Below are 12,809 nucleotides of genomic sequence, written 5' to 3'. Positions count from 1 at the left end.
TATTTAAAACCAAGTACTTTTAGTCTTTTACTCAAGTTAATTTTATTGGGTGACTCACTTTTACTTGAGTCATTTTCTATTAAGGTATCTTTACTTTTGGGTACTTTTTACACCACTGAATGTTTCCTCAAGCTCGAGGCAGAGTTTCTGTAGGCTGCCACCTCCAACATCCGGGATAAGCAAGCTTGCATTACCTTTCCTGTGCTTGAAGGAGAACTGGTCACAGTCTCCTCCGTCACCATTGTTTTCACACGCATCGCGTTCCTTTCTTTCACAATACATCTTGAACTAAATTAAGTTGTTTTTGAAAATCTTCCGACCATCATCGTTCAGTTTGTATGCACAGCTTGATTTGATTGGCCTGTTTTTGTGCAATGCATGTATTTTGGGGGATTTTGGTCACTGAAAAAATGAAGATGAGCAGGGACTTTCCCAAACTTTCTGTGCACTCATTAACTACTATAATGGATAGCCTACAAAATTGTATTCTGTAAAGGATGGTTTTAAAAAGGTAACGATGTACAATACTTCGTTCAAAACAGAAAACTGCAGGAACTAAGGTTGCTGTGGGTGCTGCCGCACCCCCTGGTAAATAAAATAGAATAAAAAAGTTACTCAAATAAATAATAACAAAAATACTCAAATATAGAAATGTCACGTATTATAAAGGTTTATATTTTGGCATACCCAAATTGCCTACTATTTAGCAATGCAATTATAGGTGTTCTTATATGGCTATGGAGTTGAAAGGGTTAACAAGAGATTGCCTGGAGATAAAACAGTGACAAACAGTGGATGCAATTGGCTTGTCGTGTCTTCAGGTTTTAAATATTTTCCTTTTTGATCAGTATTTGATCAGTATATTATTTTCCTCTTCTTCACAGGGTGATCCAGGTGAAGATGGATCTCAAGTAGGTTGACAAATTAATGTACTTTGAAAGCTACCATTTAATGGATAACTAGTGGTGCAGTGAGGATGGTTTGTCTACAGGTCAAGTATTTGCATGGCTCAAGTTGCTAGTCTGCTCTGTCTCTTACCCAGGGCCCTGTTGGACCACCAGGCTTCCCTGGAATCCCAGGAGACCCCGGGCTCAAAGGAGAGAAGGTACTATATTCTGTCATGGCATTGTTGTATTGAGAAGCTGTTATCGTGTGGCTTGGTCCCAGATCTGTTTGTTCTGTATAACCAACTGTTATGGTTGTTTGGCATGACACTTAAACATAGGAGTTGGCAAGACAACACAAACAGATCATGTGTGTTTGCCCCACAGGGTGACCGTGGTGAGGGCCAGCCAGGCCCCAGGGGACCTCCAGGGCCCCCCGGACAACCAGCCCCAACCAGACACGACCGGCCGGTGAGTCTACATTGACCCCAGTAATTTTATCGAAAGTCCTAGTTTTGTATTTTCTACAAACAATTTGCAAACAGCAAAGGACCCTGAAGCAACCACCACAACAGGGTTGTTGATACCAAAATGTTCAGTTGCGATCGGCAAATCATATTTTAGCTAAATTCTTTCAAATGAGGGGGAGAAGGTGTCAGCAGAGCTACAGTAGATACATATGACCTGTATGTAATTGCAAGGTAAACACCATGGAGCATGATGACTTCTATTATGTGTCTGAGCTAGTTCACCTTCTTTGTTTTAGACCTTTGCAGACATGGAGGGCTCTGGGTTCCCTGACTTGGAGACACTTCGGGTAAGTCCACTTCTCTCACACTGGTTCATCCGCAGTTGTTAGGTGATGCCCTTAGACAGACACTGATCTTGGGTCAGTTTTGCATTCCCCCCCCTAATGGTTACAATTTGGATATGGAGGAGGGAAGCTGATTCTAGATCTGCACCTAGGGGAAACTTCACCCCGAAGCGGTGTTAGTGCTCTACTACACGTGTATAAACAACCCCAAACCCAGTACAGATTTATGTTTTATGTATTCCTCTGACCAAACATCCAACTCGAACGTACAGCGTCCTACCTCAAAGTGGAACGCGACTTAAGCTGTGAAATTAATATGAAGGAAGTAGCAATTTGGCAAGGCATTAATTTACTCAACCAATGTCGAGCAGAAAGCATTCCTTGCTGTGTTTCATCGCAAGCTATGATTTGTTACAGTATGTTTCTTTTAAGATATGTTGTCCTTATTAGGATTACTAGAGTACGTACTCGGGTTTGTTGACATTTGTGAGTAGTATACTCAAACAAAAATGTATGCATTTATTTACCTTTATTTTACAAGGTTGACTGAGAATTGGACATTCTCTTTTGCAGCAAAAGTTGTTTGGGGGGGGGGGGGTTGAATGGGCTAAAATTATGTGCACAATAATCATGATGTATTTTCTGGGGGCGGTAGGGACTGCCTGGTTTGCCTGGCCCTCCTGGCCTCCCCGGGGCCCCAGGTACCTCTGTTGCTGGGACAGGGGTCTCTGGCTTATTTGGCCCCAAAGGTCCCCCAGGACAGGATGGTGCCCCTGGTCAACCGGTAGGTCCTCAGGAAATGCACCCTTCTCTCCATTCTTTTGCCTTTCATCTAACATACCACAATGCAACCATAATAGTCATAAGCATTTGACTGTGTTTTTATCTGTAATTATTTAGAATGGATGTACTGTGCTTTATCATAATGTAAGAAGGAAGGTGACCTCTGCAGTGAAATGCCTGTATTTTTTACTTAAGTATAACCAAAAGTCATTTGACCAACTACACTGCTAATACAGTGCGCAAAGTGTAATGATTATGATTATTGTGATGATTAAGTTAATTAGCATGACATTAAGTCGTAAACCTGCGCTTTTTAGGGTTTACACGGCCTGCCTGGTGCTGATGGTCGCCCAGGAGCTGCAGGGGCCAGGGGAGAGAAGGTGAGACTGAAAAAAAACAAAGTGATTCCAATGATCTAGTTCTTTACATCTCTTCTTGGCCTCTTGTGTCATTACCGAATGGCATCATTGATTGTTTTATGAAGAGCAATACCTATGGGAATTGAATGGGACCAGTTTATCAACTCTATGTTCCTAATCTACAGGGTGATCCAGGTGAACTCGGTCTTCCAGGAGCAGTCGGAGCGAAGGTGGGCATCGAGCCTTTTACTTTACTTTATTCAATCAAATACGCTATTGAAAACACAGAGGTCAGATTGGAAAACACATAAGTCAGATTTGTAAATAAACTTGATGGCCTATTGAAAGGTTCGAGGTTTATGTACAGTACTCTGCAAGGGCTCAATCTTGCCTCTCTTTCTCATGCAAAGCTTATACTTGTACCTTCCTAGCTATCTCTCCAACCTGTTCTCTTATGTCATCGTCCTCTCATACACCTGCCAATCTACAGGAGGTGCCAGGCCACCAGCATGGCAGAGTGGACTTTCTGTGTCTCTCTAGGGCAAGGTTGTGTTCATTAGGAACCAAAACAGACTGAAACAGGGAGGGGCTATTTGGACTTCTCTTGCAAAACCTTTTATATTGTTTTCTGTGGCGTGTCCTAATGAACACGACCCACGTCTCCTGCTCCCAGTCCCCCGGAGAGTTACTGGTTAGTCCTGGGTTGGATCAAATGCCTTCACACCTAGTAGCTCTCCAGGACCAGAGTTGGCAATCCATTTGGCATATGTGTATGAACTTTAAGTTATGTTTCAGGCTAGGGGACTATATTTCAACTGTCCCATATCTGCAGTTGGTCAGTTTCTCATAATGTTGCTTACGTTGCCCTACAATGTGATTAATACCTATGTGAAGTGTGTGGATTGGATCTTATTATTTGCATATTGCTGACAATGGATGCCTGCTCAGGTGCAGCACTAACGCCAATGAGTGGAACAATATCTCATCAATATGATAATTACTCTTTTTGAATCTTGACATTCCACAGGGTGCACAGGGATTGAATGGCATTCCCGGTCAACCAGGACAGGGTGGATTGGCTGGCCTCCCTGGACCAATGGGACCTCTGGGACAACCCGGGCCACCAGGACCCCCCGGACCAAGCTATCGTGTTGGTTTTGTGAGTATCCACCAGGGTCGGGTTTACCCATCTCAATGGTCTTAACAATGCATATATATGCCATTTAGCAGACGCTTTTATCCAAAGCGACTTACAGTCAGTCATGTGTGCATACATTCTACGTATGGGTGGTCCCGGGAATCGAACCCACTACCCTGGCGTTACAAGCGCCATGCTCTACCAACTGAGCTACAGAAGGACCACGCATGATTACTAATGCTGTATTTCATAGTAGTTTTATAGCAGTTTCGCTTGTGAAAATATCTGTAAACGGTGCCCTGTTGTAAACTAATTCTGCATTAACATTCAGTTACATTTTATTGATTAGTTTGAGTACAAAAATGTTTTTGGGTAACCTTAGTCGGCTATTTGAACATTAATTGGGGTGTCATGAGTGGTTATGGAAATGCCCGTTATCCTGGTTGTATTAGGGACGAAGGAATGAGATTCGCACACATAACTCTGACTTTAGTGTTATTGTGGGTTGATGTCAATGTCAGTGCGAATCTAAAGTTAGGATTCGGCCCTTAGAGACTTAGTCTTTCTCTCTCTCTATCTCTGTGTGTGTAAAGGATGACATGGAAGGCTCTGGTGTGGGAGTGGCCAATGGGGTTCCTGGAGCCAGAGGGCCAGAGGGGCAACAGGTGGGTGTCCTCCGCAGCAGGCTTTCATTTTTTGATCCATTGTAGGAATTTGGCTGTTTTCATAGATTTTCTTACTGATTCTGATGTCTTTCTGTTCACTTTCAGGGTCCTCCTGGCATCCCTGGCCTACCAGTAAGAGCTTTTCTTTGGTTGAATTTCATATGATTTTATCACAAAATAAATATTGTTTTGACATAACACATTGCAAGTCATCTCAATATTGTATCATGAATTCTTCTTTTGTGATCAGTTTCAATTTAACGTAGGGCTTGTATTTTCAGGGCAGGTCTGGTTTCCCTGGTATTCCTGGTGAGAAGGGAAGTGAAGGACCACAGGGAAGCGATGGCCGACCAGGGTTGGATGGTTTCCCTGGTCCTAATGTATGTCAGAACCTTATTCCACACTCCCACCTCACAATATCTACATAAGGGTTCTAACTTGTGTAGTTAACAGCAACTCAGGTTTTGGCAATCTTCTGGGTGTGCAGGGTTTTACGCCAGCCCAACACGAACACATCTGCTCCAGACTGAAGGCCATGATTAGTTGATTACATGCTGGTGTGTAGTGCAGCTGGCCTGAAATTGAAAGCCTGTCTAGATTTAATCTGTTCAATCTGTTCTTGACAGCGATTTTTTTTTTTAATTAAAAGTGGGGGAAATTTCAGCAAAAATAAAAAATAAAGGTCCCTTTTTCAGGACCCTGTCTTTCAAAGATAATTTGTAAAAATCCAAATAACTTCACAGATCTTCATTGTAAAGGGTTTTAACACTGTTTCCCATGCTTGTTCAATGAACCATAAACAATTCATGAACATGCACCTGTGGAACGGTCGTTAAGACACTAACAGCTTACAGTCGTTAGGCAATTAAGTCACAGTTATGAAAACTTAGGACACTAAAGAGGCCTTTCTATGTTCTCTGAAAAACACCAAAAGAATGATGCCCAGGGTCCCTGCTCATCAGCGTGAACGTGCATTAGGCATGCTGCAAGGAGCTATGAGGACTGCAGATGTGGCCAGGGCAATACATTGCAATGTCCATACTGTGAGACGCCTAAGACAGTACTACAGGGAGACAGGACGGACAGCTGATCGTCCTCGCAGTGGCAGACCACGTGTAATAACACCTGCACAGGATCGGGACACCTGAACATCACACCTGCGGGACAGGTACAGGATGGCAACAACAACTGCCCGAGTGACACTAGGAATGCACAATCCCTCCATCAGTGTTCAGACTGTCCGCAATAGGCTGAGAGAGGCTGGACTGAGGGCTTGTAGGCCTGTTGTAAGGCAGGTCCTCACCAGACATCACCCGCAACAACGTTGCCTATGGGCACAAACCCACCGTCGCTGGACCAGAGAGGACTGGCAAAAAGTGCTCTTCACTGACGAGTCGCGGTTTTGTCTCACCAGGGGTGATGGTCGGATTTCCTTCTTCGAAGGAATGCGCATTACACTGAGGCCTGTACTATAGAGTGGGATCGAGGTGGAGGGTCCGTCATGGTCTGGGGCGTCACAGCATCATCGGACTGAGCTTGTTGTCATTGCAGGCAACCTCAACGCTGTGTGTTACAGGGAAGACATCCTCCTCCCTCATGTGGTACCCTTTCTGCAGGCTCATCCTTACATGACCTTCCAGCATGACAATGCCACCAGCCATACTGCTCGTTCTGTGCATGATTTCCTGCAAGACAGGAATGTCAGTGTTCTGCCATGGCCAGCGAAGAGTCCGGATCTCAATCCCATTGAGCACATCTGGGACCTATTGGATCGGATGGTGAGGAACTTGCAGAAGAGTGGGGTAACATCTCACAGCAAGAACTGGCAAATCTGGTGCAGTCCATGATGAGGAGATGCACTGCAGTAGTTCATGCAGCTGGTGGCCACACCAGATACTGACTTACTTTTGACCCCCCATTTGTTCAGGGACACATTATTCCATTGCTATTCATCACATGTCTGTGGAACTTGTTCAGTTTGTCTGTTGTTGAATCTTGTTATGTTCATACAAATATTTACACATGTTAAGTTTGCTGAAAATAAACGCAGTTGACAGTGAGAGGACATTTCTTTTTATGCTCAGTTTATTTTATGGATTTTTTTTTCAAAATATTGGACTTTCTCTCACAAATGTATGCTTTTTTTCTCGGGTTACCTTTTAAATTTCCAGGGACAAAAGGGTGACAGCGGGGACAGAGGAGAAAGGGTGAGTATTTTCAAATGTTCATAGAATTCAAATGTAATTCAGGAGACAAATAATATGTCAATTACATGCCTAGAGCTTGACCATTTAACACTGATATTGTGTTCAAAAACTGTAACAACCTACCAGGAAATCAATGTGTTTAGCAATTAACCATCAGAGGGATGAGAAAATATCTGACCCTCTGTCAGTTATTAGGGGCCACTTCCACCCACGCCCATGTTTTTTTATGCTCATCACCAGCATGTCTTTGTCCCTAAGGCTGATGTTATCTTGGGTCTGGTTTTTAGGGCGAATCTGGTCGCGATGGAAATGGACAGCCTGGACCACCAGGCCCACCCGGCCCACCAGGACAAATCATCTACCAGACCTCCAGCAGTGTAAGGCCCTGTACCGAAACAACTCCTAGGCCTTACCCCCAGTACCCCTCTAGACCCTACCCCTCTGGACACTACCCCCTAGACCAGGGATGAGCAACTTTGATGGGGTTGGTCTATAGGGGCAAAAAAATTTAACCCCCCCTCCCCCACACACACACACACATTTTGCCATGGGGCAGAGAGATGATTTAGCAATTTTATAACACATTTCATGCAATTCTACTCATTTTGCCATGTAGCGGAGAGAAAAATGTCATTTTCCTGATATCTAATTGGTAGTTAGTCTTGTCCCATCGCTGCAACTCCCCTACGAACTCGGGAGAGGCGAAGGTCGAGAGCCATGCGTCCTCTGAAACACAACCTTTCTAAGCTGCACTGCTTCTTGTCCCACCCCGGTTGGTTTAGATAGCTATAGCCACTAGACTAACATACCTATCTAAAAAGCCCCTACCCCAAGTAGAAACTTGTTTTGATCAGAAGGGATTGGATATGTATAAGCAAAATGTCAACAACAACAAAATCCCTGTCCTATCAATCTGCAAGATTGAGCTACTACCCTATTGCTTATACCAATCCGACTATTTTGAAATCTACATGAAGTGCCTAGAGGGTGTGGATAAGGAGTACCCATCCTTCTGCATGATCTTCTTTTAGCTCTACTGTATCTCCTCCAACGTGACGGTTGAGTGTGCATTGACATTAAGCTGTGCAATTTCTCTTTCTGCAGTATGATGGTGTTGTTGGAGGCGCCGGGCCCCAGGTAGGTGTTTTGTCCTGTTTGAAAACACTGTTATCATTCATGTGGCTCACTGTTACTCCAATAGTCTTAAAAGCAAATGTTATAAGAACTACAGGACACGCTTCTTTTTCATTATTCCTTCATCTGTATATTTTATTGATCTTAAATTAAGCAAATGTTCTTATGTTGCGAAACCTGTTGAGAGCATGTAATGCGATGAAATCTTGGAAATGATACATTACCTTAGAGATCTGAGTTTATTGGACAATGATTCTATAGGGGGAGATGATGGAAGTCCTTCACACTACCACAAAATATAGATTTGACTTAAAGGGATAGTTTGGGATTTTGGCAGTGAAGCCTTTTTATCTACTTCCCCAGTCAGATGAACATATGAATACCGTTTTTATGTCTCTGCATCCAGTAGGAAGGAAGTTAGAGGAAGTTTTGCGAGCCAATGCAAACTATCATTTGCACACAGACTGGAAGTCTATCGGAATAGATAGCCAAAATCCCGAAGTATCCCTTTAATGAAAGTAATTACCAAATATTTGGGACCAGTCATAACCAGTCATAAAAAAAGCAAATAATCATTAAATAAAATCTGATTTTTCTTTTCTTTTCTGTAGGGCCAAGCTGGATTCCCTGTAAGCATTGAGTTTCCTACAGTTATCCTACAGTTCTTCTAACGTTGTGTTCTAACAAGTGTGGATTTCATAGTGTGGTGGATATTTGCCCTGAAAGACTAAATAAACCCAACATAGTGCTAGTTTGATGTGTGATAAACAGCACATTTTCTGATCTGTGCATTTTCTGACAGGGCCCGATTGGACCAAAGGGCGACATGGGAGATCCAGGCCAACCCAGTTATGGAGTCAAGGTCAGTGATGTGACCACACAGCAACATTGCCCTGTCATTGTTGCTACAGTGTACCACTGAGTTAGGCCCATTCCCAGCAAGTGTTTATTTTGTTACACACATTAACCAGTTTCTCGCTCTTCTTATGTGTCTCTTCCCAGGGCGAGAAGGGCGAGCCTGGCTCAATCATTGGGCCTGATGGGAATACTTTGTACCTGGGAAGATTGTCGGGTGAGAAGGTGAGCGTGACTTCTGTAGTCAGCAGTCATATTTGACACGTGTGTTTATAGCATATATGATGCTATACATATCTCACATCCGACTCATAGTAAGACTAAGCAATTAGCCTATTAAAATGTTCATCTGCCTATAGTTAAACCATGAGCAGTCAAGTATTATGCATTTTGCTGACTAAGATCAAGGACCTGGTCATGAGAATGGAATTCTAAATACAAGTGTATTTAATTACTTTGGAAAATGAATGGTAACATTAGACATGGCATAAGCTTAACATACACAGCATTAACAAGCATTATAAGGCATTATTCGAAGCATTGTGAGAGAGCGAGACAAAGAAACTATGGCTTGTGCCATGGCCCATAGCTCATGGGAGAGGGAAATAAAGAGTGCAGGTATCTCACCACAGCAGGAACCAATAATAGATAGAACAATGACTCTTAGGACCATTTAATAAGCCAATGTGCTGTTTGGATTCAAAATCTGTGTCGTTGACCAATAGTATTACTGTAAATTGTTACACACAGTCTGCTAAATGACTTAAATGTAAAGTTAACCTCCAATCAGATATCAGACTATGTGACGTAACCTCTGCTTCTCAGAGGTGAGACAATGGAGGTTGGTAAGATTAACACAGAGAATGCTGAATTCCTAAGAGAACACAGAGGAAATTCTTGCATACAGTTGACAAGAAGAGTCACTTTGGGGGCTGCCCTACACTTCTGTCTGGCTCGGTCTTATCTGTGTGTTGTCCTCCGAGCTGAGTTAAAACACCAACTCTCCATCTTTTGTAGGGCGACAGAGGACCTGCCGGACCCGTCGGGCCCCCTGTAAGTACTTTTAGGCTCCTACTTGACGTTACGGTTTGCCATTTGAAGCTGCCGTAAATTAAAATGGCATGGTCATGGGCAGTGTTGGGATTATATATTACTCAATACATTTAAAGCTTTACTTTACGTTACTTTCCATTAATTCTCAATTCTTAATTAGCCATACAGTGCATTTGGAAAGTGTTCAGACCCCTTGAACTTTTCCACATTTTATTAAGTTACAGCCTTATTAGAAAATGTATTAAATATGTTTTTTCCCTCATCAATCTACACACAATACCCCACAATAACAAAGAAAAACAGGTTTAGACATTTTTGCAAATGTATAAAAAATACAAAACAGAATGACCTTATTTACATAAGTATTCAGACCCTTTGCTATGAGATTGAGCTCAGGTGCATCCTGTTTCCATTTATCATCCTTGAGCTGTTTATACAACTTGTTTGGAATTCACCTGTGGTAAATTCAATTGATTGGTCATGATTTGAAAAAAGCCACAGTTGACAATGCATGTCAAGGTGATGAGGTCATGAGGTCGAAGAAATTATCCGTAGAGTTCAGAGACAGTATTGTGTTGAGGCACAGATCCGGGGAAAGGTACCAAAAAATGTCTGCAGCATTGAAGGTCCCCAAGAACACATTGTTCTCCATTATTCTTAAATGGAAGAAGTTTGGAACCACCAAGACTCTTCCTAGAGCTGGCCACCTGGCCAAACTGAGCAATCGTGGGAGAAGGGCCTTGGTCAGGGAGGTGACCAAGAACCCGATGGCCACTCTGACAGGGCTCCAGAGTTCCTCTGTGGAGATGGGAGAACCTTCCAGAATGACAACCATCTCTGCAGCACTTCACCAATCAGGCCTTTATGGTAGAGTGGCCAGACGGAAGCCACTCCTTAGTAAAAGGCACATGACAGCCCACTTGGAGTTTGCCAAAATGCACCTAAAGACTCTCAGACCATGAGAAAAAACATTCTCTGGTCTGGTGAAACCAAGATTGAACTCTTTGGCCTGAATGCCAAGAGCCATGTCTGGAGGAAACCTGGCACCATCCCTACAGTGAAGCATGGTGGTGGCAGCATCATGCTGTGGGGATGTTTTTCAGTGGCAGGAGCTGGGAGACTAGTCAGAATCAAGGGAAAGATGATCGCAGCAAAGCACAGAGAGATCCTTGATCAAAACCTGCTCCAGAGCACTCAGGACCTCCAGACTGGGGCGAAGGTTCACCTTCCAACAAGACAAAGACCCTAATCACACAGCCAAGAAAATGCAGGAGTGGCTTCCGGTCAAGTCTCTTAATGTCCATGAGTGGCCCAGCCAGACCCCAGACTTGAACCTGATCAAACGTATCTAGAGAGACCTGAAAATTGCTGTGCAGCGACGCTCCCCAACCAACCTGACAGAGCTTGAGAGGATCTGCAGAGGAGAATGGGATAAACTCCCCAAATACAGGTGTGCCAAGCTTGTAGTGTCATATCCAAGAAGACTCCAGGCTGTAATCACTCCCAAAGCTGCTTCAACAAAGTACCAAGTAATGGGTCTGAATACTTATGTTAATGTTATGTTTAAGTTTTCTATTTTTAATACATTTGCAAACATTTCTAAAACCCCGTTTTGCTTTGTCATTATGGAGTATTGTGTGTAGATTGATGAGGATTAAAACAATTTAATCAATTTTAGAATAAGGCTGTAAAAAAAGTTGAGGGTTCTGAATACTTTATGAAAGCATTGTACATACTGTAAGCCCGACAGATGTCCTATATTTTTATTCCAAATCTTTCTCTCGAGCCACCAGTTTTGGTTATAGACCGCACGTTCACAGACCCATAGAAATGTATAAAGAGCACACTTGGTACTCGACTGGAAGGCCTCTTTGGGCTTCAGAGGTGAGAGGGTGCACCCTCTACACATTTTTATGGAGGCAGCTGTCATGACATTTCTCCCAAACACCCTTTTTCCACATTCTTGAGAAATATGGAGAGATATGTTTCTGAAAGTTAGTTGACAAAGTAGCTATAATAATATTACCCAATTTGAAAAGTAACGCATTACTTTAATCCATTACTCATAAAAGTAATATGATTACGCAAAGTTACTTTTGTGAGGCGTTACCCCCAACACTGGTCACAAGCAACAGCAGGGTCAGAGATGTTGTCAAGAGAGAGTGTGAGGCAAGTGGCTGCACTTATCAGCACCAACACAGATGCTGTTAAGCATCTGCACATGTGCATGACAGTTCACTTCTCTCTTCTGCAACGTGACAACAAATGCTGACCAGTGCACCCTCACTTCACGCAGTCTTTGTTTGTGTCAGAACTCGGCCCGTTCCTCATGGTAAAGGGATTTAGCTGAGTTTACCTTTAATTAATTGAGCTGCCATGTACAGTGCCTTGCAAAAGTGTTCATACCCCTTGGATTTCTACACATTTTATTTATTGTGTTACAAAGTGGGATTAAAATGCATTTTGTCAACAATCTGCTCAAAATACTCTTTCAAAGTGGAAGATTTGTTTTACATTTGTTAAAGATAGCTAGAAATTAAATAACTAGAATATAGTCACTGCATAAGTATTCAGCTCCCTGAGTCAATACATATTAGAAACAACTATTAGAAACAACTTTGAGCGATTACAGCTTTGAGTATTCTTGGGTAAGTCTCCAATCCTGGGTACAGTGGTTGCTCCACTAAAAGAATTTGAGATTAAGCTCTGGGATTTAGAGGTAATTTGTGGTTTAGTACAGTACCCTGCGTCACCACTAATTTGCTCCAGACCAGCGCAAGGGGGAGTTAGAGCACTAATTATGCTTTTGGGTCCTACTGTGTCTCTAACTGACAATGAATGGGTGACATAAACCTAAATAGAAACTGATAATTGTGCACGACTTCAGTATTACTTATTATTTTATTTTGTTGGGATT

General features: G+C 42.8%; 1 protein-coding gene across 2 annotated transcripts in view; it reads left to right on the top strand.

The window, feature by feature from the left end:
* Positions 1–12,809, top strand: part of LOC118367197 (collagen alpha-1(XVIII) chain-like) — a 175,966-nt gene that overhangs the window by 144,494 nt on the left and 18,663 nt on the right. For both annotated transcript variants that reach the window (XM_052493944.1, XM_052493943.1), the window contains 18 exons: positions 885–911; positions 1,043–1,105; positions 1,272–1,355; positions 1,651–1,701; positions 2,354–2,482; positions 2,799–2,861; positions 3,026–3,070; positions 3,868–3,999; positions 4,572–4,643; positions 4,749–4,775; positions 4,925–5,023; positions 6,815–6,850; positions 7,138–7,227; positions 7,955–7,987; positions 8,596–8,613; positions 8,787–8,846; positions 8,987–9,064; positions 9,857–9,892. In XM_052493944.1, coding sequence (XP_052349904.1) covers positions 885–911; positions 1,043–1,105; positions 1,272–1,355; positions 1,651–1,701; positions 2,354–2,482; positions 2,799–2,861; positions 3,026–3,070; positions 3,868–3,999; positions 4,572–4,643; positions 4,749–4,775; positions 4,925–5,023; positions 6,815–6,850; positions 7,138–7,227; positions 7,955–7,987; positions 8,596–8,613; positions 8,787–8,846; positions 8,987–9,064; positions 9,857–9,892 — 1,143 coding nt within the window. The remainder of the gene's footprint in view (positions 1–884; positions 912–1,042; positions 1,106–1,271; positions 1,356–1,650; positions 1,702–2,353; positions 2,483–2,798; positions 2,862–3,025; positions 3,071–3,867; positions 4,000–4,571; positions 4,644–4,748; positions 4,776–4,924; positions 5,024–6,814; positions 6,851–7,137; positions 7,228–7,954; positions 7,988–8,595; positions 8,614–8,786; positions 8,847–8,986; positions 9,065–9,856; positions 9,893–12,809) is intronic.

Source organism: Oncorhynchus keta, chromosome 34 (assembly GCF_023373465.1).
Source record: "Oncorhynchus keta strain PuntledgeMale-10-30-2019 chromosome 34, Oket_V2, whole genome shotgun sequence".
Taxonomy (NCBI): Eukaryota; Metazoa; Chordata; class Actinopteri; order Salmoniformes; family Salmonidae; genus Oncorhynchus; species Oncorhynchus keta.
This window is presented reverse-complemented; position numbering and strand designations above follow the sequence as displayed.